At 52.7% G+C, this 23,425-nt stretch overlaps 8 protein-coding genes across 8 annotated transcripts; 6 read left to right on the top strand and 2 right to left on the bottom strand.

Moving 5' to 3' along the window:
* Positions 1-1,870: 1,870 nt before the first annotated feature.
* Positions 1,871-2,458, top strand: Z520_07950 (uncharacterized protein; the record flags this gene model as incomplete). The annotated part of the gene is made up of 3 exons (XM_016778447.1): positions 1,871-2,110; positions 2,169-2,250; positions 2,313-2,458. 3 exons carry the CDS (start codon positions 1,871-1,873, stop codon positions 2,456-2,458), a joined length of 468 nt encoding a protein of 155 aa, XP_016630295.1.
* A 2,830-nt stretch (positions 2,459-5,288) lies between these two features.
* On the bottom strand, positions 5,289-8,302 carry Z520_07949 (uncharacterized protein; the record flags this gene model as incomplete). The annotated part of the gene is made up of 6 exons (XM_016778446.1): positions 5,289-5,456; positions 5,664-5,894; positions 6,253-6,442; positions 6,561-6,808; positions 6,939-7,916; positions 8,006-8,302. 6 exons carry the CDS (start codon positions 8,300-8,302, stop codon positions 5,289-5,291), a joined length of 2,112 nt encoding a protein of 703 aa, XP_016630294.1.
* Positions 8,303-9,140: 838 nt separating this feature from the next.
* Positions 9,141-10,792, bottom strand: Z520_07948 (uncharacterized protein; the record flags this gene model as incomplete). The annotated part of the gene is made up of 3 exons (XM_016778445.1): positions 9,141-10,499; positions 10,547-10,677; positions 10,738-10,792. 3 exons carry the CDS (start codon positions 10,790-10,792, stop codon positions 9,141-9,143), a joined length of 1,545 nt encoding a protein of 514 aa, XP_016630293.1.
* A 614-nt stretch (positions 10,793-11,406) lies between these two features.
* Z520_07947 (uncharacterized protein) lies at positions 11,407-12,492 on the top strand (the record flags this gene model as incomplete). Its single annotated transcript, XM_016778444.1, has 1 exon — positions 11,407-12,492. The coding sequence occupies one exon, from the start codon at positions 11,407-11,409 to the stop codon at positions 12,490-12,492; it is 1,086 nt and encodes a 361-aa protein (XP_016630292.1).
* A 1,166-nt stretch (positions 12,493-13,658) lies between these two features.
* Z520_07946 (uncharacterized protein) lies at positions 13,659-14,192 on the top strand (the record flags this gene model as incomplete). Its single annotated transcript, XM_016778443.1, has 1 exon — positions 13,659-14,192. One exon carries the CDS (start codon positions 13,659-13,661, stop codon positions 14,190-14,192), a length of 534 nt encoding a protein of 177 aa, XP_016630291.1.
* Positions 14,193-14,802: 610 nt separating this feature from the next.
* On the top strand, positions 14,803-17,083 carry Z520_07945 (uncharacterized protein; the record flags this gene model as incomplete). The annotated part of the gene is made up of 9 exons (XM_016778442.1): positions 14,803-14,807; positions 14,865-14,983; positions 15,036-15,224; positions 15,417-15,686; positions 15,716-15,726; positions 15,772-16,259; positions 16,323-16,608; positions 16,669-16,875; positions 16,943-17,083. The coding sequence occupies 9 exons, from the start codon at positions 14,803-14,805 to the stop codon at positions 17,081-17,083; spliced, it is 1,716 nt and encodes a 571-aa protein (XP_016630290.1).
* Positions 17,084-18,943: 1,860 nt separating this feature from the next.
* On the top strand, positions 18,944-19,832 carry Z520_07944 (uncharacterized protein; the record flags this gene model as incomplete). The annotated part of the gene is made up of 2 exons (XM_016778441.1): positions 18,944-19,660; positions 19,698-19,832. The coding sequence occupies 2 exons, from the start codon at positions 18,944-18,946 to the stop codon at positions 19,830-19,832; spliced, it is 852 nt and encodes a 283-aa protein (XP_016630289.1).
* Positions 19,833-20,214: 382 nt separating this feature from the next.
* Z520_07943 (uncharacterized protein) lies at positions 20,215-22,301 on the top strand (the record flags this gene model as incomplete). Its single annotated transcript, XM_016778440.1, has 3 exons — positions 20,215-20,435; positions 20,520-20,841; positions 20,904-22,301. 3 exons carry the CDS (start codon positions 20,215-20,217, stop codon positions 22,299-22,301), a joined length of 1,941 nt encoding a protein of 646 aa, XP_016630288.1.
* Positions 22,302-23,425: the final 1,124 nt, after the last annotated feature.

The raw sequence follows: 23,425 nt of genomic DNA, 5'->3' as shown, positions 1-23,425 counted from the left end.
CGTCGCTCTCAGACCACCCGAGGGTTAGAGCTTGCTCTCCACCCGCGCAGAGCTGGATCGGAAGACCAGGCCGAGAACACTGCTCCTCCGATCAGAAATCCAAATATGTTACATAGAGAGGGAATAGAGTATACACGGTATACTCCGTTAAAAGTTTACAGAGAGGGTGGCAATGGATATTTGCTTAGGCTGTTGGCTAAGCCTTTGGATGCCCCTGCTGAGGCGGGTATTTCCTTAGCGAAATGAATCGTCTCCGCACAATAATACCTAGTAGGTAGTTTCGCTTGGGGCATTGTGCCAGAAACGAGAGTGACAGGCTGGGCGCGCGTCTGACAAAGATTTCATGTATGAAGCTGCCTTGTGCTTGTACTGTACCATGCAGAATTGGGTGTTAAATACTCGGGTACCTGGCGTCGACTAAGGATTCCTCCAGTGTATGTTCCTACATACCTCGTACAGCTCGCTTCAACGCAAGATTGTCTTTTGAACGGTGCAAGGGCGAATTCAAAAGGACACCAAAGTCCGATGATCCGTACGCCCGCACACAAGCAGAGCTACCGGAGCACGGAGCTGCGAGCATAATGCTACGTGAACCCTCAGGACGGCTTATTCCTTGCGAAGTCATTACCTATTCAACCTCTGCTTGGCGCTGATGGAGATGATGGAGATTATGGAGCTGATGGGAGACCGTGATGAGCATGACGTAAATCTCGGTGGTGTGGCATCCAAATAGGGGATAGCGGCAGCAGTGGAGGCCTCTATACTCGTTACAGGTATTGTGGCAGCCCCGCCGCCGGTCGGAGTTACCTATTGTTTGCTGGAAGACGATGCTTCCGTGTGCAAGAGAACAAACCGCCCTCACCACCCCCAGTTCCACCAATACGGAGCGAACTTGTGGCACGGCATGAACGACAAGCCGTTGGGACGTTGGGCGTTGAGGCCACGAGGGAGGCTGGACTCGAGCCAGAAGGCTGCCGCTGTACCACCGCATACCTGGCTAGCGTATAGCGCCCCAACGGGGCCTAGCGGCTGCAGCCCATGCGAAACATGGCGAGTCAAAGCCGGTAAACACCACACGGGAAAGACAACGGGCAGGCGGGGAGGTTGGTCGCTAACGCACAGACCCCATTGGCCCGGCGCCGTGCGGGGGAGCTCTAGCTCGGGGCTAAGCACGGGGCTAAGACCACGCCACAGCTCACGCCAAGAGCCCCTTCCGGCAAGGCGCCAGCTATTTTCGCCATTCCAAGAAACCGAAGTTTGACTTCACAGACTGACAGGAAAAACTTTGCACAGCACAGCTTCCGCGCCTCACTGCGTGCCTTTTTTGGTCGACACAATGGATTTGGTCATGGGAAATGCTGAATGGCTGACCACATACACCACCCGTGGATGCGGATTCGTCCAGCTTTTACGACATGCAGAGGTCCAGGGCCGTCCAGAGGTCCACCTCCAGGCTACCTCCCCCTCGCCTGGCCTCCTCTGGGCTAACAGTGTCTTGCTCCGCCCGCCCACCACGGCCCCCGCTCCTCGTTATTGCCTCTTTCAGTGCCATCGTCAGCTGAGAGACACGGAAACCAAGGAAAACCACCCAGCATCAAGTTGAATGCAGCCCCAGCCATCATGCTCTGCACATTGTCCCCTCTTTGGGTACTCGGGAGTCCTCGACCTCTCCGGTCAAGGATATAAAGCCATGACGGTAGGTTGTTCAATCAACTTTTTTCTTCCTCCATCATCAGCCCAACCAGCAAGCACAATCCAATCCAACGATCTACTCCAAAGATCTTCCTTCGCTTTCAACAGCCTTTCGTTTTCCAACACTCCCATCTCCCTCGTTTAGTCAACCGACTCCAACCCACAACCCCCAAGCAAAATGAAGTTCTTCTCTGCTGCCCTCTTCATCGCCGGCGCTGCCGCTGCTGCCGTCAAGAGAGACGGTACCTGGAACGACTGGTCCAGCACCTGCGTCGCCAGCACCGAATATGTGACCACCACTGAGTACTCGACTGCCTGGTCCACTGCCTACTCGACCGTCTATTCCACCGCCTGGTCCACTGCCTATTCTACCGTCTACTCGACCGCCTGGTCCACTGCCTACTCCACCATCTACAAGGTCAGATATGCCCCCAATGGACCCTGTTGAAGGGCATGTACTAACATGTTGGAAACAGCCAACCACCACCTACAGCACTGTCTACTCCACTGCTACCGTGACTACGACTGAGACCAAGCCCGTCTACACCACCATCACCGGTAAGTTCGGCTTTGAGCGAATAACTTGCAGTTCGAGCTTCAGCTAACTCGGATCTTTTTAGTCCCCACCACTACCACTGCTTACAGCACCGTCTACTCGACTGAGGTCGAGACTGTCACTTACACTCCTGCTCCGGAATCTGTCTACATCACTGAGACCGTCACTGCTCCTTGCTCCCAGACCTGGGGTGACTGGAACCGCAAGTAGATTTCCTCAGTTCCCCGGCCGTGCTTGAGTAGAGGGAGTGGGGAAGGAAGCTAGTGGATATGTAATGGAACGATGTGGGAGGGATTGTGCACAAAAGGGACGATGAATGGGTTATGATTTTCCTTGCAATTTTGATCAACGACAACGATCACCGACGACGACATGACACCTGTCAAAACTCACAGCAACGGCGCGAAAGGGGGAACCGAAAAACCATGGTAAAAGGGAATGTAATATGGGCATATGACCAGCCTTTGGCGACCAGCAGCACTCTGGGCTCGCGGCGACTTTGGCTCCTTTTTCCATGTCTCTCACACGTGGTAATTCATAGTGGCGATACTATACATATATTTCGCATTGATATCCTGCAGCGATGTCGATGCGACAATGCTATATATCCTGGGCCATGTTGTCTTCTACACCAGCATTTCCTACGAGCATTTCTCCTTTCTGGTTTGTCTCCCAAGGCTGAGAGGGAAGAGAAGAAAAAAAAGAGTGAAGGACGTTCAAAAAGGCGATGGGACGCGGGCAAACTCCTAATCCTTTGTTGATCGTCTGATTGTACCTGGCGAGTGGCAAGCCGGATCAAAAGTCCAACATACATTCAGCTCTCTCCAGCTCTTGTCTGCTTCTTCTCCACCTGGTCCACACACCTACCCACCATATCCGCGTGAGGTCAGATGTGAGCAGTCACTACCTAGAAAAGCTTGCAGGGAGCTGACCCTTGGTGGCCCACCCACACTGAATACCTGCTACTCCCAGTGCTACTAACTGCTCCAAGTAGTACACCCTCGATTCAGTTTGTAGGGATGGGTACTTGGTACAGAAGGCAAGAGGAGAAAGACATGATGTATGTATGTATGTATGTATGTATGTAGATGCTGCCTTCTTGTCACTGACCTCTTTGCTTCTTGTGCCGTCGCTGCCGTAAGCCGCTCGATCCGTCTGCCTGGTCCTGCCACTGACTGTGCATGGCCCCTTCCATCCTGTGTGCAAAGTACCTATTGTCTATTCTGCTCTCTCTACCTAGCTCCCTAGGTACTCACTCTCTCCCCCTCCGTCTGTCACTCTCTTTCGCTTTCGTACCTGGTTGTGCGCACCCATTGCACGCTCAGTGTTCATTGCTAACAATCACCCGTTCTACACTCCACCCACGGAAACCTCCATTGCAGCTTCCGTTTCGTCCGCCTCCGCTGTTGTCCGCGGTTTTCTTTTCGTGACAGCCGCAAGAATTACATAATTTTTCTTTCTTCTTTCGATCCTCAACTAGGCAAGTGGCAGGCAGCTGGAGCAAGTCGGGCACAGGCTCGCGCCCTTCCCTCTCAACCAACCAGCAGCAAATAATTATGACGATGCAATGACCGCTTGCAGTAAGCGAAAAACCGAGCCATGGGTACCCAGGTAGGTACGAGCAGCACGCACAAGGCCAACTCATTCGCATGGACCCGTTCTGAGCTGGAGCAGCTTCTTTCCCAGCCCGTGACATCAGACAGACAGAGAGGCAGCCCGGCCCTGTTGGTCGGCTGAGCATTTGGGCGTCAGTTCTGTCCCGCTGAACTATTGCCATATCTGTTGCTGCTACTGCTCTTTCTGGTATCCTTGAAACTTGTTGGGGGGCCGAATGGTAAGAGTCAGGCTGAGTCTGATTCTGTGTCTGAACACGAGTGTAGGTAAACGGATGATCTTCTTGGCCCCTTCTCCCTCCCGGTAAGGAATCATCCCCTCACCACACTCCCCTCCAGCAGTGCCCGAGAAGAAGACAACTGTCCAGCGAGGCTGGGGCTTGAGGCTCTCTCACCTCCAGTCATCACCAACAGCGGCTCGGATATAGTAGCCAAAGCTCTTTCCGCAGCAGGGATTTCCCTTGTTCAATGCCTCACCCGCTATTTACCTACCACCTAACTTACTCCATAGGGATAGGTATGTGCTAAGCTACATGGAACTTGCCCCAGCCTCAGGCCCGCAGTGCTCAACAAGCTCTCGACGGGGCTTAGCGGATGCCAATAAGCAAGAAAAAAAGAGGTCGAAAGACAGCGCTCTCGGGCGAGGGCATTAAGGAGCGGGGCGCACAAGGGTCGAGGGTCGCCTACTCGCATTACCAGGGCCTGGAACTAAACTCGTCCAGGACAAGAGCTATACCAAGTCTCTTCCAACCCCGCAATCCAAGGTTCTTGGGCCTCGAGACCTTTTGGAGTGACACACATTCACTTCGCCACCCGAGTTTCCGGGGATTTTATTTTTTCTATGCAGCCTTTTTGCAGCTTATTCTTCCACGGAGTTCAAGAGCAGTGACACCCAGAAGTAGGTAGTCACACCGCATTTCTCCGGCCGTCCTGGATTCCTGCAGCCCCGGCCTCTGTCAAGACACGTCGGGGAAATAGAGGATCCTGATCGTCAGTCAAGGTCAGACGTGAGACAAAGAGAGAGACGTGTTTGTTCTTTCTGGTTCCTCAATGGCACATCATTCGACATTTTTGCCACCCGGATGTCTCAGTCCACGGTTGGACCGGATCGAGGTGGAGGCCTCGACTTGTCGAGCTCGTATCCCTACCTACTACCCAGTGCCTGCCACGTACGAGGGTACAGGACTAACTAACTATGAGTAACTGACTTGCTGTATGTAATCTACAGGACCTTGTCAACTTTCTTCCACCCTAGGTTTCTGCCGTCCTCACTCTGCGCCCTCTCGCTTAACTCTGCTACTGGAACCCCTACCTCCCAGGGACCAGGGTTTCCCGTACACCACGACCTTGGTAGCGCCACATACCTATCACCTACGAGGTTAAGCACTCGCATCACTCGTACCTGTCCCAACTCACGCCCAATCCAATCACTCCTGCTGCCATGACGTGCCTCGCTGTTCAATGGCCAGGATCGTCTCGATGTGGCGCATCTCCACCTTCGGCCCACGTTGCTGATCCTTGGCTTGTTCCTGGCTGGCATTGCTGCTGCTGCTGCCGCCGCTGCTGCCGCCTTCGCTTCGTGCCAACATCTGCGCCTGCAAGTAGCTGTCTGTTAGCCAAACAGAACTCATTCTTCGATTCATTCCATCATTCTCATGCAGGACATATTTCGCAATCACTCCAGAAGTAGGCACTGCTCCGCCCAACAGACACATGTCTTTGTTTCTTTTTTTGGGTGGTTGCTCTTTTCTCGTTTCCCTTTGGCGAGAAAAGAGAGCGAATGAGGGGAAAAGGTAACTTACCGTCTTCAGAATATTCTTGATTTGTCGCCCGTTCAGGTCCACCCGGGCCAGGCGCTCCAGGTCTTTCCCGCTCACCGGATGATCCTGGCCCAAGAAGGTCTGCCAGATGTGCCGGCGAGACTCGACCGCCAGGTTGGGGTAGTTGACCGTCACATGGATGCGGCTGTGGAATGCTTCGTCGATGTTCTTGATCCGGTTCGTCGTCAGGAATAAGACGCCCTCATAGTACTCCTGCCAATGGGGAAAAGGTGGACCCTGGTCAGCCTGTATGTCTCAAAAAAAGGTGAATTGCGGCAGAAACAAAAGAATGACGGGCTGCCCAAAGCATGTCGGCTGTTGTGACTTGTGCAAGCCAGAGTAGCAGCCCGACTTCCCGGCTGTATGTACCTAGTCTCACAACCAAGGCGCCTGCAGGGGATCTTCGGGGAGAAAAGATCTGCCCGTACAACTTTCAAGTTTTTTTTCCCCGGCCCCAAATAATGGCGCACACACCGGTTTCCCAGAGACACATAGCACGAGGCGGACAAGGACGGGGCGGGCTGGGTTGCGACGGAACAGCCTTGGAAGGGGGGCGGATTTTGCAACTTACCAGGACACGAAGGAAGATCGACACCATCTTGTTGCGCTCGAGATCATTGGAGCTTCTTGCCTCCAGAAAGACGTCGGCTTCGTCGAGCAGCAGCACTGCGTTCCACTTGCTGACCATGTCGAGCACCAGGTTGAGCGACTCCTCAATCCCAGAAGGATCCAGGCCCAGATCTCCGGCAGACATCATGTAACTGGGGGGCGGCGCAAAAGATTCTCGCGTTAGCTCTCTGTGCCACTCTCCGAGACGACCATGTTTTTGGGACGATCTTTTTCTTGTAATGTCACAAACAAGTGGGAAAAAACACTTACAGAGGCACCCGCATGTCTTCGGCGACACTCTCGCTCGTCAAGGTCTTTCCAACCCCAGGAGGGCCTGCAAGGAGCATGATCATGCCACGGCCTTTGCCAGCAATGACATCGTCAAAGTCGTCCTTGTACTTGACTTGGGACTCGACAAATGCGCGGATCAGCGACTTTTGCTCCTTGGGCAAAACTAGCGACGCAAAGGCGTTGTTGGCGAATTTGATCTCCTCGACCTGATCAACGTAGAACCAAAGCTGGTGGGTTTCAACCTCCGTTAGTATCAAAAAGGGACTATGATCAGGAACGGATGTAACAAGGATTGGCTCTAGCAAGACTCTCTTCCCCAACTCTGCCAGAGGCTACTCGGACAGCGTGATGACTTACCCATTTCTTGGTTTTCAGCGCATAACCTCGCACGTATGGCACTGCCAGGAGCAATTCCTCCGGCGTAAGTGGACGGTGCTTGGGTTTGCATGCGTCGTTGTCCGAGTCGGGAGTGGCAAGGAAGTCCGAGTCGTCGTCCGAGGAGCCGTCGATATCGAATTGCTCCTCTGCATCGTCCGACGGCAGCTCAAATCCGTTGACCTGTTTGGCTGGCTTGAAAAGCGAGCTGAAGTACACCGCATTGTTGGGCAAGAATCGATTGTGCGCTTCGCAGTCGATGATAATTCGAGATTCGACGTTGTGTCTGATCATCCCACAGCGGCCGTACCCAAGAGCAACACCTCGATATGCTTTGTAATGATATCCTGCAAGCCGTTCAAAGAGCTTGCCGCGGGCCACCAGTCGAAGCATCAGCTGCTCTTTCTCAGGGTGAAACTTTAGCGGGTATGCTCGAAGAGAGGTGATGGGCGTGGTGCCGGCAAATTCGTAGTTTTCGAGGTAAGTAACATGCTGTCCGAACTTGGTGCCATCCCAGTCTACCGACCACACGTCCAGCTGCAAGAAGTCGAGTCCGCGTCTTTGGTCGGTTGCCTTGGTCGAGCAATTCAGCTTGAAGACACACTCCTTGCCATCAGACACGCTGTACACCAGCGTCTGCGGCTCAAAGATTGTCCACAGGTATTCAAAAGTGATGACCCCGTTCTTGACTAGATCGACTTTGGCAGCGATTGCGTTCTCGAGCTCCTGGAAAAGGACATCACGGAAGAGTTTGAGGTGGTCCCTGGCAATATCCTCCTCGAAGTCATCCTTCTCGAGAAGTGAGGCGAGCCTGTCCCATCGATGCACGAATGGATGGAACGGGGCGGGAAAGACGAGTCGGTCGAGATTGGTCGTGATACCGGGATAGTCTTCGAGGATGATTCCCAACGACTCCTTCAGCCACGGACTTTGGACAATGATCGAATGGATGTCGTATTTCTGGAGGTATTTATGAGCGAATCCTCCTATCAACAAGCCATGAAGTTTGGTGACGATAGGGCTCTGCCACGCATCAATCGGCAACTTACCTTGCGGCTGTCGTAACTCTTCTGTTTGCGCACCAAGAAGGCAAATCTGGCAGTTTCTTCATTCTCGGCGGCTTCGACGACGTCCACCGGCTCTTCAGTCACCCACTGGTACTTGCCATCTTGGTCCTTCTTCGAATACAGCGCCTTGGCCTCATTGATACTACCCTTGGGGACCGGTGCTTCCTTGGGCTTCTCCTCCTTCACCTCCTCCTTCTTCCCATTAGTTTCCTCCACCTTGACAGGGCTAGCCTCGTCTCGCTCTCCAGCCCTGACGGCGGTCTGCTTCGATCCAGGCATCTTGACGGCTGAAAAGAGGTGAAAACACGATTGTGGTTTCAATGATGGCAATACGGACTGGACTTAGGAAAGATTGCTCCAAGTCGATCGAAGACGAGGGCTGCATGTTTATACAGGTTCTGAGAGCGTCCCGTCTGATGGAGAAGTTGACAGACTATGCTGGACGATCCTGTTGCCTGAAGCACACCAGCTTACAAGTGGATTGGGCGTTGACTCACCGTGGGGATGGCCGACTCATTACGATGAGGCATGGCGTGAGCAGATGATGCCAGAAAGAGGCTGATGCCTGTGAAGGATTCCAGGCACAACGAGGCGCAGACGCCGTCAGGAGCTTCAAGGCGAGGGTTGATTGGCCTCTGTCATGAGTCATTGAGGGTGGAAAGGCAACGTGGATGTGGGATGTTGAAATTAGGTCAAGTCGGCGTGTCGATAGTGAGATCTGAGCTATGCAGCCTGCGGTCCAGGTAGGCGAAAGGGCCTTGTGGTGATAACAAGTGGATCGATAAGAGTGGGTTGATAAAGAGCAAACGCCGGACGCAAGGCAGACGGATAGGCGAACTGAAGGACTAGCCTCTTTCGGCAGAAGGTGGCCGCCTGGGTCTCTTCTCACGTGTTCATTATCCCAAGGCTGAAGTTCTACGGCAGAAACGCCCAGAGACTCTCATTCTCTCCCAATATAGCAGGAAGACGCAATGATCGAACGGTGGTCGATTGCATACTTTTCCCTCCGATACAAAATGACTTCCTGGATTGGCATGAAGTGAAGGTCATCATATTCATGGACAAGTTATAAGCGTTAAAAATGTTTTGATCAGACAGCTCTCAGCCCCTGAAGAGTCTATTTTGCCGTCAGCGCAAAGCTAACACCCAAAATACCCATACCCAAAAAAGCAAAAGCAATGCAGGTGCTCTTGTTATGACTGAGCTGCAGGCTTTCCGAGAACAGTGACAACGCGACGCTGGTCATGACGCCTGACGTGACTGCAAACATGCCACCATATACTCCTTCAGTGGGAGCACCTAAGCTGCTCCTGTTGGCTATTTTGAACCATAAAGCTGCAATGGCGGCTCCAAGTGGCTGTGAAATGCCGCCCAAAAAGGACGACCATGCAATGGCTTTCAATCTGGAGCCAAGCGCGAGATAAAGAGGTAAGGACATGGCGAAGCCTTCCGTGATGTTGTGAATGAATAACGCCATGAAAACAGCAAAGCCAAGCTGAGGATTTGCGTGGTTCGTTGCATATGTAATGAAGCCCTCCGGCGCCTTGTGCAATGCGATGGCCAATGAAGTCTGCAGACCAATTGACATGAATGCGTTGGTGGGGACGTGATGATGGTGTTCATTTCCGCCCGAGTGCGAATGCTGAGACGGCCGACGTTCGGACTCGCTCAGACTTGTGTGTTGGTGCGCAGGGTGATGGAAGTGATGCGTCGATGACCTTGTGCGGTGCAAGTCTGGTTTCAAGCTCCTCGTATCGGCGCCATCGGTCGTGTAACGTCCAAGAGTCGAGCCGTTTGGCAAAGCGTCTTCGTCGACTTCTCCCAGCATCGGCTCCGCGTGTACTTCAGTCGTCCCGCTGCGCCACGTGGGTGAGCGCAAGAAAGGGCCGTTACCTGGTAGCACAGAACCTCGTCTTTGCACAGCCTTGAAGCAGTCCTGGCCACAGGGATCCGAAAATCCCATGCATGGACCAGTCTCATCACAATTCTCCTTTTGACTTCCCATATATTTTGTGAGGGTCTTCGTCAGCGTCTTAGGCATTATTGACGGCCTTCGATGGGTCTGCGCGGTGTGATATGTAGGCTGACGCTCTGTTTCATTCTCCCCAGTCCTTTCATACTGGGGCTTCTTGGGGCTGACGCTTGTGGTCCGTGAGAGCAAAGGAGTGTCTTCATCTTCCTCTTCCGTCTGCCCAGGGCGATTTTTGCATATTAGGAGGCCATTCGTGTGTTCATCGTCCACTGCATGTTCTGACATCTCTTCGTGATTCTTCCCCTCCTCCTCGTCATGAGTGTGGTCGCAGTCCACAACATGTGACGGGATAAATTGATGGAGAATGCGGGAGAATGTCTGAATGCCTATGACGCCGGCCAAAAACAACCCGATCAGGAAGTATGAGGCTGCCCGCGGGGAATAGCCTGCGTCGATAAAGTACGTCTTCGATTGTGGAAGCATCGAGTATAAGGCGGAGAACAACTGCTTCCAGTCAATACCGAGTTCACACAGTATCCACAAACACGTACCATGACCCCGAAACTGAGGCTTAATGACGCGGATAGGAACCCATCACTTTCGGATATCGAAAAGTATCGCCAACGTGGAAACTGGCGTGCCACTATATCGATGCAGATGATCGAAGAGCCAAGGACGCATGCTATTGAGACACATAAATCAGTCCTCGTCGAGAGCAATCTGGGGAGATAACGCTGCCTACCAATGCCGCTGATGCATGTCATGATCCATCCTTTGGTATCGTTGTCGATCGCCATCTTCAGCGGTTTCTTTTCGTGCTGCGCGGCAAGGTCATGTATACAGCAAGGAACAGTAGTAAAGTGTATCCAGTCGACGTTCTACAAGATGATTCAAGTTATGTTTGTGGTCACTTAAGAAAACTGAAGCTGGGAAGAGAAAAGGAGAATGTCAGGTTCGAGGTATCTACGAGGATTCGTTAGGAGGCGCGAGTGCAGTTGGCGGTTGGCAGTTGGCAGTTGCAGCAGGTGGGATGACGAACATTCCAAGAGCATCTTTCAGAGGACCTTAAAGACTACGCCCCCCGTGGCTTAGTCGAAACACGGGGCCAAGGGAGCAGGAGAGGCGCGAATCATGCGCCGCCCGACCCGTCACCCCCCGTTGGACTGTAAGCAGTTGCCTGTGGGTGACCTGCAGGGCTGGCCCAGCCTTGTCATCTTTAACCGGAATCCACTTGTCGGCCACGCGCAGGGGTCAGCAGATCCGGCGAGCAGCACCCATAGCGGCACCTGTGCATGCTGCCGATTGGCCTTAAAATAGTCAAAAAGCAGACACGACTTTTCCCCCTTCGCATCCAGCCTGCGGACGCGTTTCTTCATGGAATGGTGTCGAGGTTGTTGATCGACTTGTGTACATGTCAAAAACCACCATTGCTATCATAGCAGCGACGTCTGCCTTTGCAGGCGCGTCGCTGACAGCCTTCTTGCTTCCTGGCCATCGAAAAGATGAGCCAAAACCAACTCCGACATTGAAGGAAACACCAACGATACCTGCGCAGTCAACTACTCCTCCCGCTCCTGTTCCAGTCCCTGTACCTGTACCTGTGCCAGTGGCTGTACCGGCCAAACCTCCTCCAACTGCCATCCTCCCTCCCGTCGATCCTTCTGGTATCCTCCGTTATGGATTTCCTGGCCCAATTGCCGACACGTTGGCCACGCCCTCTCATCTTTCTGCCTTCAATAGATTTACCCGGAACCCCCATTGGGTAGCAGAACATTTCACAGCACAATCTCTACTGCTAAACAACGGATCTCGACGGAATAGCGTCTTCTACGAGGACCTGTCAATTCCTTCAATGTTTCGAGCCAAACTTTCCGATTACTTTCGCAGCGGGTATGACCGAGGACATCAGGTTCCGGCAGCAGACGCGAAATGGTCACAAGAGGCAATGGACTCCACGTTTGTCTTGAGCAATATGTGTCCACAAGTGGGAGAAGGTTTCAATCGCGATTATTGGGCTCATTTCGAGGAATTCTGCCGAGACCTGGCTAAGAAGTTCCCCAGCGTACGGGTGGTGACAGGCCCTTTGTACTTGCCGAAGAAAGACGAACGGGATGGGAAATGGAGAGTTTCTTATGAAGTAATTGGCAACCCGCCGAACGTGGCCGTGCCCACTCACTTCTTTAAAGTCATCTTCGCGGAGGAGGCTGCACTGCACCCGAACGGATCTGTGGCGCTCGGTGCATTTGTGTTGCCCAATGCTGAGATACCCAACTCCAAGAGCTTGAGCGATTTTGAAGTTCCTCTTGAAGCGATTGAAAGGGCCAGTGGACTGGTATTTGCTGAGAAATTAGCCCCTGAAAGAAGAAAACGACTCTGCAGGGAAGTCAGATGTGAGATAATGGTTCGAGAATTTGACAAGAGTCGTCAACTAGCGAACAATATTGGCCCGGCCCCGAGAAATCCTCCTCAAGTTCAGCAACCCGGGGGAAAGTGGTAACCACGTCATCAGAGTTGAGCCCGACAGGGAATTGAAGACGTCTGCCTGGATCGAATCGACCTTGATCAACGTTTCGCTGCATAGGAACACCTTTCGAAAGCTGAACTTCATTCCGACCACTCTGCAGATCTATCCCTACGCATTGGCTGGCCCTATGACGGGATCTCCAAGGCGATATGTCCGGGAAACGGAAAGGAAAGACGTATCACATAGCCACGAAGGGGAGTCGAAGAACGCTATCGGCACACAACAAACATCCATTCCCACCTGACGGCACGTCATACGAATCGGGTTGTCTTCTTTTGACCGATCGCAACGCACACCTCCGGAGACGGCCGTGCAAACCCGTTCTATATAGTTGATGGCCTCTTTGGAGAGCAGCTGTTATACTCCAGGAGAGCAGACCAATTCCCGGCATGGATAGGGTTGCAGCCCTCAATTTACTGAACGGCCGGGCGGGTCGCGTAAACATGGATGAAATCTGGCACTTCGCAAGACCCTACCGGATCTGAACCATCCACTCAGGATAGAGCCGGGGGAATACACCTCTCATCGATCCATTTTGAGAGTCTGATTGACCCTGATTTAGACGTGTGTAAAAGGGTTGGTAGAAGCGATCCAGTCTTTCCAGAACGACAATTACAACGCCGAGGATCCTTCTCAAGCTTTCCTGCAGCATTTGCAAGTCCGAAGGTTTTACGTCCGCGAACAGGAGAAGGGATGTGTATGGTCCATTGGGTTGACTGGATTATTTCATGCCTCGGGAAAGTGTCACCATGTAGCTTGCTAAGCCTCACTTGTATCAAGAAGAAATAAGCTGTCTTCTGTTTGTCACGGGCTACTTATGATTGTGAAAGGGGAAATTTGTGACAATATGCCGTATGGAAGAGCGAGCATTGTACTATGAGGCTTACAGTGTAATCTGAAGCGGTGTTTGTATAAAGCAGAATTGGAGGAAACAATGGTGACGTTGGTGTGCTAGGATTGCCAAGCAAGTCTCATGCCAGTGGGTGGGTGGTGGGCTCCGAGTCCTTGGGGTCCTGTCGCGGCTGGTCGCGCTTGGAAATTCAGCTCAAGTCTGCCAACAGCTGGCTACCTACCTAAGTACATTGCGCATTTCACAGACCCGCGTTAGAGCTGCAATAACACTATTCCCACGGCTTAAGATGACCCAAGTCTGTCTGCTGGATTCTGATCGCCTGTCTTCGCTTTTACGAGAAGCTCTGTCCTGGAGTGAAAATGTCTCGTCTCTCATGGTCTCTGCTCTGAACGGATCCATACTCGCATACGCTTACAGAGGCACTACGCCGTCGATCAAAGCTATGCGCACTCAATCTACCACCATGACTGCAGCTTACACGGTCGCCTCGGAGGACGTGCTTGTCTTCGAGGCACAAAACATGGGAGCAATCTCCGTCATTGCTCCTGTTGCAGACCATGTGCTGTTGGCCGTGACGGGACCTGAACCGAAGCAGAAACAGGCCCTGCAGAATGGGCATGACTCGTCCCAAGAGCACGGGCAAGTGGTCAATGGAGTCGAAGATCATACAGAAGGCGAGGGAGGAGAAGAGAACGGCCCGCAGGACGAGGAGGATAGAGATATACAGAAAATTCGGGACGACCTTGAGGCTGTCAGCCAGGAACTGGCAAATGTGCTTAGGGAAGAGCTCGCTGTGATGAAGTGGCCTGACGATATATGATGATATCGCGCACCGCATGCGACAAGGTCTCGCTACCTGGAATCCTGCTCAGGCGTCCGCACAACGTCGACAATTCGGTGGACAGAGACTCCAGTTATTTTACTTGCTGGGCGCAAATCACATCGTCCTGCGCTAGCTCAAGCATCTCTACTCCTCGGGCAGAGCTCGACATATTGGTGGCATTTCGCAGCTCTGCGGACTGGGATGGATTAGTTACGGCGGCGGCAGCAGCAGCAACCATCAACTTTTTGGCTGAAATGGGGACGGAGAAGACAACCCTAGTGCCCTCCCCGCATGGAAGGCTCGGGGACCCACCGAAACCTCGAGGAAGACCCGGAGAAGAGGTTAGTGGGTTAAGTCGAGTAGGGGTTGTTAGGGGCCCCTAACCAAAGCCCAGCTTGCCGCCCTGCCACCCATGCCACCTATTGCCTTCGAACCCATTCGATGTCACGATCGCACTCGAAACTCAATCTTCCACATCCGCCGTGCCCAACGTCTTCTGCTTTTCTCCTCGTGCAACTGCCGCCTCCTGGCTTTGCGCAGACCTCTTCTTGCTTTCATTGACTTTCTGTGCCAGCGATAACACCTCCTGCGGTCGTGACCTGTTACCATGTTGTACGTTGGCGATCGCTTTTCGGACTCTGCTGGCCTCCACTGATAGCAGCTGCGCAGTGCGATCCCCCCACCACCACGGTATCCTACCAACAGCGGCTTGATCGCGACAACCCTCGAAACTGCGAATACTCTGACCATTCGCGAGGGACCCGAATACACATTTCAAGCCGGTGAAGGTAGCTACGATTCTAGCCAGCATCACAGAAAGATTTACTGAGAAACGGGCAGGCACGTATGTTTTAAGAGACGACCTGCAACTCGCGACCCCACCGCCTCATCCTTCTGAAGCCCCCGTCATCAATCCCAATCCTCTCGCGACCAGTGCTACTCCGCCCACGAGTGGTGTTAAATTGTCTCTAGTATCCTTGAGCCCGAAACAAATCACTCCGGACCTCTACAGAACCACCACCGCAACAAGTAGTCTTCTGCGCTGGAGAACCCTGGGGTTGAACAATTCGAAGGAGACAAAGGAGTCCAAGGAGCTCAAGGACGCGAGGGAATTGAAAGATATCAAAGAGGTAGAGAAAGAGCCGAGGATATCCATAGAGACCGGCAGCGACAGTAGTAACCTTGCAGCGTCACAAAATGGAAGCAACAAGTCGAGCACAGTGAAAGCATTTGGTGAGGGCAATGCTGCCCTTTCTCCAGTCATCAGCAGAGATGGTCTCAAGCGACGGAAACCGAAGAACAACATCATCAAAAGCAATTCGTCTTTCGTCTCTCGCGTCATTCCCCACGAATCTCTCGCAAAGAAGCTCCAGGAACGAGACCAGCGAGGTACGTTCGCCTTTATCAACATCAACCGGGCTTTTCAGTGGTTGGATCTGTCTTCAGGGGCAAAACAGGACCCAATGACCAAAATCCTCTTTACCAAGGCAAGTGAATCGTCTCTACGCAAGCTCTAAAAGCGCAACTCATTGTTAGCAACTGGTCGATGTCGGTATCAACTAATCGAACCCTACAGGCTCACATGCTATGTCATGATGTCAATAGCATGACCAAACACTCGACGCATATGGACATTGTAATGGGTTCCTCGGCCAGTGATATCATCTGGTACGAGCCCATATCGCAGAAGTATGCCCGCATCAACAAGAACGGCATGATCAATAATTCGGCGATTTCTGCGATAAGATGGATACCTGGATCAGAGAACCTCTTCCTGGCGGCTCACATGGACGGAACTCTTGTCGTGTACGACAAAGAAAAGGAAGATGCCCCTTTCGTCTCGGAAGAGCTGGTGGACGAGGCGATTAGTATCGAAGATGAAGACCTGTCCACGTTGGTCATCAGCAAGAGTGTGAATTCGTCCAATCAAAAGGCTAATCCGGTAGCTTGCTGGCGGATTTCCAATCAGAATATCACCGACTTTGCTTTTTCGCCGGATAATAGACATCTCGCTGTAGTCGGTGACGATGGTTATCTCCGGATAATAGACTATCCGCAAGAAAGGTACGCAGAGGTTCTATCACTCCGCGCATACCTTGCAGGATTTGCGAGACTGATGCTGCGCAGGCTGACCGATATATATTCCTCCTATTATGGCGGCTTCACATGCGTATGCTGGTCGCCTGACGGCAAATACGTGCTCACCGGAGGCCAAGACGACCTTGTCACTATTTGGTCGCTACCTGAACGTCAGATTATTGCTCGATGTCCAGGACATGACTCATGGGTAACGGCTGTTGCTTTCGACCCTTGGCGCTGCGACGAGAGGACATATCGTTTTGGCAGTGTAGGCGATGATTGCAAGCTCCTGCTTTGGGACTTCAGTGTTGGCATGCTGCGTCGTCCAAAAGGGGTAAGCTGATTACTGTGGCTGCAAGGTCGATTTGACAGCCGCTGACACAGGAAACATCAGGCAACGGCTAGGACTAGAGGCAGTATCTCGGCCCAATCGATCTCGCTGCTCCGTCAGCGGACGGAGAGCACAAGCATCGTCAACCGAATCAGATCTGACTCAAACCGGACCGGAAGTTTCGTCCAACCCGACACGGTCGACGAGTCCGAATTTCTCAACCATGCCGTTGAACCCAGAGCAAGGACGGCACAACTGCCCCCTGTAATGGTATGTCCCCAACAAACGTGGCCGGGCAAGAACTTCCATGGTGCAGGCACTGACATACACTTGACAGTCCAAGAAGATAGATGACCATCCGCTGAGTGGTCTCGCATTCGAGCAGGACTGCATCATCACGACTTGTCATGAAGGTAAGCGAGCATGTTTCATTCCTTTCCTGACCAATCCTCTACACGAGCGAAGAGCGAACGGCTGAATACTCACAATCTTTGAAGGACACCTGCGTACGTGGAACCGACCTCGAGAAGCCCCAAACAGCAGTCAAATAGACATCTCGGAAAAGCCGAGGTCCTGAGTTGCATGTGCCACATAGCGACAATGTTGAAGCCTCGCTATGGCAGGAGATGTCGTTACTGGCTGAACCGCCTTGCTCGGCTACGAATGGCCCTCAGTAAGGCCTCCGGGTGGAAGTTTCTAGCTATCAGCGCTTCGGACATGTCGATAGGAAGCGATGAGGCATAGCGCACAAATATATCCTCGTCTGCTCCAGCTGAGTGTGGTATTGGCTTCCAGTGTTCGCTAAAATCCCGATGTTTGCAAGCTTCACCATGAAAACGGTGTGATCGACGACTGAAGAAGACTGCGGCAACACAATACCCGCGGTGGGTCTGCCAGTGTAAGTTAACAACGTCTTGCCTGTGGCTGCGTTGGACAGTCGAGGCAGTCATGCTAGCACTACTGGCACAAAAGTTACTCTCAAGCACGACGAACCACATGACGACTAAATAGTACCATCAGCGGCAGCAAACATTCCGCTTAGCACGGGGGGTGCCGATGAGCCGGACGATAGAGGGATTTCTCAACTCCCTTGGACCGATTCCATCCAATTCTTGCTAGCTTGTTCTCCAGAGAGTTTCAGGCGGCACCATGATTCCGAGATGGTGCCATCGGCCTACTCATAACTCCAAGCATCTTTTGAAATCTTGCACAACCCAAAGCTGAAGTTCCGGCCACCGCGGCTTTGGAAAAGAGCGCGGGGCCGACAAGAGCGGCCGTCCCTCCTCTCAAGGTGCCATCGCTCCGAGTAGACTTTCCCAGAGCAGCCATAAGTGCCATAAGAAAGTGAACAGGGTGGGATCTCATGCAGGGTACTGTTGGCCTTCGGTATGACGAGGCCAATGAAGGGAGCAAAAGCAGAGGGGGGAAGGCGATGCACTCGACTGAGAGATCACACCTAGCCAGAAATTAAACAAGCGAAAGGGGCTTCTGCTTCTGTTCAGGAGCTTTGGGGGCCTCGGTTTTGGAGGTGCATACTCGTACTCCATAATATTGTTTCTGACTGTGCGTCCAGTGAGAGGAGAGCGGCGGCTTTGTAAGATAGCCATGTTTCCGTGATTGGGATCAGGTTGCGGAGCCAAGGGCCATTTCTTTTCAGCCCTGACGATCCCCGGCGCTCCGATCACTTTTGAGGGGGCTTATTGGGGATGCATGTAACGAATAGTGATAAGGGGCAGTCACTCCGTTTAAAGATTCTAAGGGCCAGCTGGCTGCTCGTGTGAGGTGTTAGTTGTGCGTATTCGCAGGACACGGGTTTCGCAGGCGCACTTCCCAAGCAGGAAAAGGAGGACAACACAGTTTTACTCTCAGTGTCAGATGCTTCGGTCTTGTGCCATTGCCTTCCTCCATCGCGACTCTCTTTCCACGTGCCTCGACACTTCAATTTGGTGGCTATACCTAGGTACTTAGAGGGCAGGTGAGAGGTTGCTGGGTACGGCATTCATTCACCTTTACGAGGTACTGTCGGAAGAGAATCAGATCGGCTATCGTGCGTCACTATCAGCCTGACATCAGTGCTATCAGGCTTATCTCTGTCTGCATATGAGTACCCGCATGTCCCTACGATTCCCGACCATTTCCTCCTGACTACCCAGGAGCCCACTGTCCAGGTGACAAGGTTTCGGAAGAGATCGCAGCCTTCAGCAGGGAAACCCGCCAAAGGAGCAGCGCAGCCTGCAAGCAGATTGGCCAGGTCCGGTGGAACATCAGCAAGGAGCCAGATGCAGACGGAGATACTGAGAAAAGCCCAAGAAATTGCGAGACAAAGAAAAGGTGAAATATGACGCTGGGCAACCAACGATCGGCGGGAACGAGAGCCATTTTACGAGAACTTCCAGCACCAATGCTAGCACCTTTGGGCCCTCTGAAGGCCACAGCAAAGATCAGGGCTAGAGTCAAGGCCAGGACACCGTTGGCGGCTCAAGTGGAGGATCCAGTCCCAGTCGTCAATCACGGCATCCACCACGACGTCGATGGTGAAGAAGAGCGACTCGAGGACGAAAATGTGAACAACAGCAACAGGCGAGGGAGATCCAACACAACATCCTCTTTCTGGACCACGGCTTCGTCGTCGAGCTCGATACGTGCCATCCGGCGCAGCGAGAGCAGCCACCCTAATCCTCACCACGAAAATATCGACGAAGCTGCGAGTTTCTCGATCGAAGCACCCATCGAAGCCGAAATTGTTGCAGCCACAGAGAGTGCGTCAGGCACAGGGCCAGTAGGGCCAAGCGCTGGTTCCACCACTACTGGTACCACTACCGCAGCCTCGGCGTCATCGGTGTCATTCGCGGGAGCTTTACCCAGAAGAGGGCCTAGAAGGGCTCATCAGCCCACGGAAGCCACAGACTCTGGGCCAAGATCGGCATCTTCAGCATCAGCTTCATCAGCAGCGGCCAGTGCACCACCACCACTGGCACCAGTGCCACCGGTATCGAATGGCGGCGGGAGAACAGCCGGAGTGGACCATCATCAGAGGGACCCGCGGCTGATAACAGTAAGTTCCCAAACGGCTAATGAGGCCCTTTCATTAGCCACTCTGCCGGCATCTTCTCAGCCTGGGTGCAGCCATTCCCGCCCAGAGCACCCACTGGATGCCCGCCAGTGCCACCCAGCACGCAACCTGCCATGCCTCCCCTACCCACTCTTTGGACCCTCCCGTCCAATAATCCCGTCCATCCTGGGTCATTATCTTTTTTCCTTTCGCAATCATCACCTCAAATTTCTGCTGCATGTCCACCTACGTATGAGTAGAGAGTTGTGTGTACCTGACTGCGCTTTCTCATTGCGCATGCTGCTTTCTCTGTCATATGCTTCGTTCTCAATCCTTTTATTTCACTATCTCGTCACTCACTATCTAATGCTCTTACTCCAATCCAGCAGATTAGGCCACTCCTTCGCCTAAACCGCAAGCATTCACCCGAATGCTCCTCCGGCCACCATGAGCCAGTTCTGCGCCCTTCCTTGAACCAGCGTCCTTCGAGTTCTTCTTCCTCATCTACCGCTGCCGACCGTCACCTCCACGGAGCAGCACCTGCCAAATCACAAGCCATGGCGCTCAAGTTTCTGAGTGCACATACCCCTCACTCCTCAGGCTCGAGTAGCAGTGTCAAGTACTTCGATATCCGTCTCGACAATGATTACATCGTTTTCCGGGGCAGTGAAGACGAGGCTGCTAGTGCCCAACTGTCCGGGTCTCTGGTTCTATGCCTCACGGAACCTATGACTATCCATCACGTTGACTTGACTTTGAGCGGGATTCTACATATGTCGTAAGTCAAAAGGTTGCCCCACGGGATTCCCGGCAGTCCCCTCTCGCTCGCGTGATCACTTAGCAACTAACCTCTTGTGTTCAGATGGCAGACCACTTCCACGTCCTCTATGTCGGGCCGGCGGACCACTTACAAGGAGAAGACCTTTTTCGAGAAGAATTGGATATTCCGAGACCCTGGGAAAGGCAAGACCGAAGTCTTGCCACCTGACAACTACGAGTGGCCATTCCGATGCATCCTCGAAGGCTCTCTGCCCGAAAGTGTGGAGGGTCTGAAAGATGCATGGATCATCTACCGCCTCAAGGCCGAAATCTGTCGCAAGAGAGGGAGGGACATCGTCGTCCGCAAACCATTGCGCATTGTCCGCACCCTGGATTCCAACGCATTGGAACTTTCTCACGCAATGGTATGGAGCTTTCACTCTGACGTACCGGCACCGCCGCTTTTCCTTTGCTGACCTGTTGCTAGTCTGTGGAGAACATATGGCCGAATAAAATAGAATACTCCATCAGCATTCCAAACAAGGCCGTCGCCTTTGGGTCCTTTGTGCAAGTTGACTTCAAATTGATATCTCTCTTGAAGGGTCTGGTAATTGGCAATGTCTCCACCCAGGTTAAGGAAGAGCAAGAGTTTGTCGTTGATCCGGAGTGGGGGATCTCTGCTTTGAACAATGGGCAGACCAAAATGGACAGAGTCATTGCATCGGACCTTTACAAGGTCGACCTTGAAAAGGACGAGCAGATTATCGACGAGGTCGCCGAAGGCTATCAGTTTTCTCGATATCTCGAGTTGCCCAAGTCGCTGAACCAGTGCTTACAAGACTGTAATGTGAAAGGGATCAAGGTTCGACATAAGGTGAAATTTAACGTCCAGTTACACAACCCCGACGGCCACATTTCCGAACTCCGGGCCAACCTTCCAGTCTCGTTTTATATCTCTCCGAGTCTGCCTATCAACGAAAATAACGATTTGGTCGACCAGTCGCCCCAGGCGGGAAGGGCGGCTATAGCGAACGATTTGGCGAACGCAGCGCCGCCAGTGTATGGGAAGCACACTTTGGACGTCTTATATTCCGACGTGGATGGCTATCGGACGCCCGGAACTGCACTTTCGACTCCAGGGACCCCGTACCTTCACAGCCGCCACGCATCTCACGAAAACCTCGCAAGCCTTGCCGCAATGGCCAATGGGAACTATGTGTCACCTATAGCTCTTCAAAGCAGACTTCAGGACCTCCGAGTGGGCGACTCTTTCATCCAGGATTTGCGGGGCAACGAAGACAGTGATGCGAGCAATCTATCGCTACCAGTGAATGGACGGTCCAGGAGGAATTCATCGTCTACGACAATGCCTGAAGATTATTTTGCACCACATGATGCGTCGAATGCCAGCCCGCATCCCCGAATTAGCCCTCATGATCCTGGGGCATCTCCGGGCGGCCCATCCCATACTCCTAGTCAACCAGGCAGCCTCCTTATGTCACGCAGAACTTCCGAAGAAGAAGACGGACATCAGTCTGGCGCTCGGACGCCTTTTCCTCAGTACGATCATATGGAAGATCTGGCTCGCGTTCCGTCATATACGACGGCGGTCAAAACCCCGGCACCAAGAACGCAATTGAATCAGTCGATAGCTCTTCCGACTTACGGGGCTGCTGTTACCGATCCCAGTCCGCCGCCATTAGCAGAGCCCCCAACTGTTCACCTTCGTACTTCGCCAAGGTTGCCGGGTAGTATTACAGCGACAGCAAACTCACCGGACTCACCCGTAAACGGCGTGGCAAGGACGACAGTTTCTCACAGAACCGTGAGTTCAATTCAGGATGATGAGAGACGGTTACGGATGATGCAACTGCGAGGTCGATAGGGCCAATGCCGAAGATCTCTTGCTTCCCATCGAGATTCCAAGAGTTTTACGAAGAGAGACGAACAGTTTTCGAATGTTAGGTCAATGTTTCGAGGGCGTTGGGCTCATGATGATAGATACCCGATTGCATTTTTGCCGGACGAGAGATCGCCACTTTCAGGAGAACGCTTTTTCCCTCATTGCTTTTCGTCATTTGGGACGCAAATTGGAACCTACTAGACATGAAATCACCACTTCCGGAGTCTTTGTATGGCACGATCATTGGGTCAGGTTGGAGATCACGCGAGGATTGTCGGGTCTCGGGGATCAGCGGCATTGGTGTTTGCATTGGCATATTTGAATGGGGGTCATACGATACTCACTATCATCAGTACTGATCCGCATTGCACGGTCATGAGCTGTTTTCCAGAAGCAACATCCAAAAAAATGATGGCTTTCAAAGTTGGGGATTGGGTACATCTACGGCGGTTGAAAGACAAAAAGAGAACATTCATGGGACAAGGCAGCGGTGGAACCATGATTTGGACAGAAATAGGTATTCCACATGTATGTTTTCTTGACGAGATGACAAAAAACCAGCTTGACTGGTTTTCTGAAAGCCAACAAATCGTTCGCGTCGGCTTCTTGTTCCTCCTATTTCTTGAAACAAGCCACCCATGGACAGTACCCATCCACCCACCCAAAGTCATGCTTCCCAAGTATGTGGGAGCAACATCGTGTCACTGTCCCTACCTCGCTCGCTCTTCTTTCTTCCTTCCTTACCCGCTCTTGAGTTTTCTTCTCTCTTCCTCTCGCTCTCGCGCAGCTTCAAAAGGGGCCCGCCCAGGACCGAAAACTCGTGAACCCCATCCCTTCTCCGCAAACCCGGCTCGAATGAGTTTCTTCTTGTCGAGGTGAGAAGCTTGGCCTGCGCGAGATGTATCTCGAAACAAGGGCCTCATCCAGCTGGGGGGTTTGCTGCGCGGCTCGAAAGATCACGGAAGGAGACCCCTCTTTTTTTGTCAATTTTTTTTTGGTGTCTCGGGCCGCGCGATGGGATTTTTCTCCGTGGATCCCCTGCGCTGGGTTTGAATCCATGGATGGGGCTGGGGTGGACGGAAAGAAAGGGAGCAAGGTCCGCGTTC

This window comes from Fonsecaea multimorphosa, assembly GCF_000836435.1.
Source record: "Fonsecaea multimorphosa CBS 102226 unplaced genomic scaffold supercont1.17, whole genome shotgun sequence".
NCBI classification, from domain to species: domain Eukaryota; kingdom Fungi; phylum Ascomycota; class Eurotiomycetes; order Chaetothyriales; family Herpotrichiellaceae; genus Fonsecaea; species Fonsecaea multimorphosa.
This window is presented reverse-complemented; position numbering and strand designations above follow the sequence as displayed.